This window comes from Danio aesculapii, chromosome 10, assembly GCF_903798145.1.
Source record: "Danio aesculapii chromosome 10, fDanAes4.1, whole genome shotgun sequence".
NCBI classification, from domain to species: Eukaryota; Metazoa; Chordata; class Actinopteri; order Cypriniformes; family Danionidae; genus Danio; species Danio aesculapii.
The window spans coordinates 45,055,519-45,058,018 of NC_079444.1; the positions used below are offsets into that span (position 1 = coordinate 45,055,519).

General features: G+C 40.3%; 1 protein-coding gene across 1 annotated transcript in view; it reads left to right on the forward strand.

Moving 5' to 3' along the window:
* Positions 1-2,500, forward strand: part of gnsb (glucosamine (N-acetyl)-6-sulfatase (Sanfilippo disease IIID), b) — a 23,310-nt gene that overhangs the window by 3,528 nt on the left and 17,282 nt on the right. The window contains exon 3 of the mRNA XM_056466645.1: positions 991-1,194. Within this exon, the coding sequence (XP_056322620.1) occupies positions 991-1,194 (204 nt within the window). The remainder of the gene's footprint in view (positions 1-990; positions 1,195-2,500) is intronic.

Consider the following 2,500-nt stretch of genomic DNA (forward strand, 5'->3'; position numbering starts at 1 on the left):
AACCTCTTGGATTACACAACTATGGTAATGTAATCTGACTACTTTTGGATTACATTTAGATTACTTTTGTGCTACCCCCTATTTCAACTCAGATTATCAATTTTGGTAATGTAATCTGATGACTTTTGGATTATATTTAGATTACTTTTGTGCTAACCCTTATTTGATGTCTTAGATTAGACATTGTGGTGATATAATCTGACTATTTCTAGATTACATTTAGATTACTTTTGTCCTAACCCTTATTTAACATCTTAGATTACACAACTATGGTAATGTAATCTGACTACTTTTAGATTACATTATGATTATGTTTGTGCAAACCTTTATTTGAACTCTCTGATTACACATTGTGGTAATGTAATCTGACTACTTTTGGATTACATTTAGATTACTTTTGTTCTACCCCCTATTTGAATTCGGATTATCAATTTTGGTAATGTAATCTGGCTACTTTTGGATTACATTTAGATTACTTTTGTGCTACCCCCTATTTGAATTCGGATTATCAATTTTGGTAATGTAATCTGGCTACTTTTAGATTACATTTAGATTACTTTTGTGCTAACCCTTATTTGATGTCTTAGATTAGACATTATGGTGATGTAATCGGACTATTTCCAGATTACTTTCGTACTAACCCTTATTTAATCTCTTAGATTACATATTTTGGTAAAGCATTCTGACGACATATGAAGGGGGTGGAGCATGTCAGATACTAGAGAGCATTTGATTGGTCAGAAGATTGAGAAACTGAAGTTTATATCTTCTAAATGTGACTTTAGTCACTGTTTTGGAGACTCTAGATTATAGATATACTTAAGACTCATGCTGATACTAACATCTAAAACACTTTATTTCCATTTCATGGGGACTTTAAATGCAAAATGAGGAGAATAATTGCAAAAAGGCCCACTCTTTGATGAGAAGAACCGCGTCTTTCACCAAGCTGGCTTTGGTCCTGTATAATGTGTGTTTGTGTGTGTGCAGTTCACCTCCACGCCGCTGTGCTGTCCGAGCCGCAGCAGTTTTCTGAGCGGCAGATATCCACACAATCATCTGGTGCACAATAACTCAGTGGAGGGAAACTGCAGCAGCACCGCCTGGCAGAAAACAGCTGAGCCCTTCGCCTTCCCTGTTTACCTCAACAAGATGCGCTACCAGACCTTCTACTGCGGTAAATACCTCAACCAGGTGAGCTGAAGATCAATGCTGACCTCAGATATCTGCACACTCCGATACACACTGCACACATGAGTCTGAGATCTCAGCGTTCCTCTGGTTTAAAAGAAATATTGCTATTCAATAGCAGTAATAGGGATGGCACGGGGGCTTAGTGGTTAGCACTGTGACCTCACAGCAAGAAGGTCGCTGGTTTGAGTCTCGGCTGGGTCAGTTGGTGTTTCTGTGTGGAGTTTGCATGTTCTCCCCAGTGTTGGTGTGGGTTTCCTCCAGGTGCTCCGATTTCCCCCACAGTCCAAACACATGCGCTATAGGGGAATTGATCAACTAAATTGGGCGTAGTGTATGAGTGTGTGTGTGTGTGTTTTGGTGTTTTCCAGTACTGGGTTGCAGCTGGAAGGGCATCCACTGTGTAAAACATATACTGGAATAGTTGGTGGTTCATTCTGCTGTGGTGACCCCTGATTAATAAAGGGAAAAAAAGGGAAAAAATTCATGGCAAGGTTGACTGTTATGGCCCAAAATCTAAAACTGGCTCTATTAATGAAGTGAAGGTTCGAGCCGAACATATGAAAGACACAGACACTTGAAATATGACAGATTGACGTCCCCATCAATATAGAGACATGCAAAAAGAGACAACAAAAAAAATGAACAAATAACGGTAGACGGGTAGGGCAGCTAAACAAAACCGTTCCCTGACTACAGCTGTTCTTCCAGGAGAGATCTTACCCAGTGCTCCTGTGAAAAGAATAAAAACAGGAGAGTCTCCAGGCCACTGCTTCCCTTTGCTGAAGTAATAAATAACCTAAAACGGGACTATGAAAATTAATATCCACTACTTGATACAAAAATTAACAAACTATCAAAATAAATAAACAAAGAAAAATAGTTCATGTATTACGAATACAACATAATCAAGAAGTTAACATAAGTCTGCGCAATAGCCTAGTGGTTAGTGCGCCAACATATGGTGCAGTAGCACGCCAGGGCGTCCCGAGTTCGAATCACGGCTGGAGGACATTTCCCCACCCCCCTCTCTTTCTCTCCAACATTGCTTCCTGTCTCGATACTGTCCTATCTAATAAAGGTAAAAGGCCAAAAATAAATCTAAACAAAAAAAAAAGTTAACAATAAGAGCGATATGTGGAGCGAATCCGGCATGCGTGGAGCACCACCAGCCAGACAGCATGAGAGAGAGAGGGGCTGTTTCTCAATTCCAAGAACACAGAGAACAGACTTGCGTCTTGTGGAGACTGATCTTGCCAGGTCACCTCGGAAGAATGAACTCAGGAGAGCGCGAGAACAGAGAACGCGT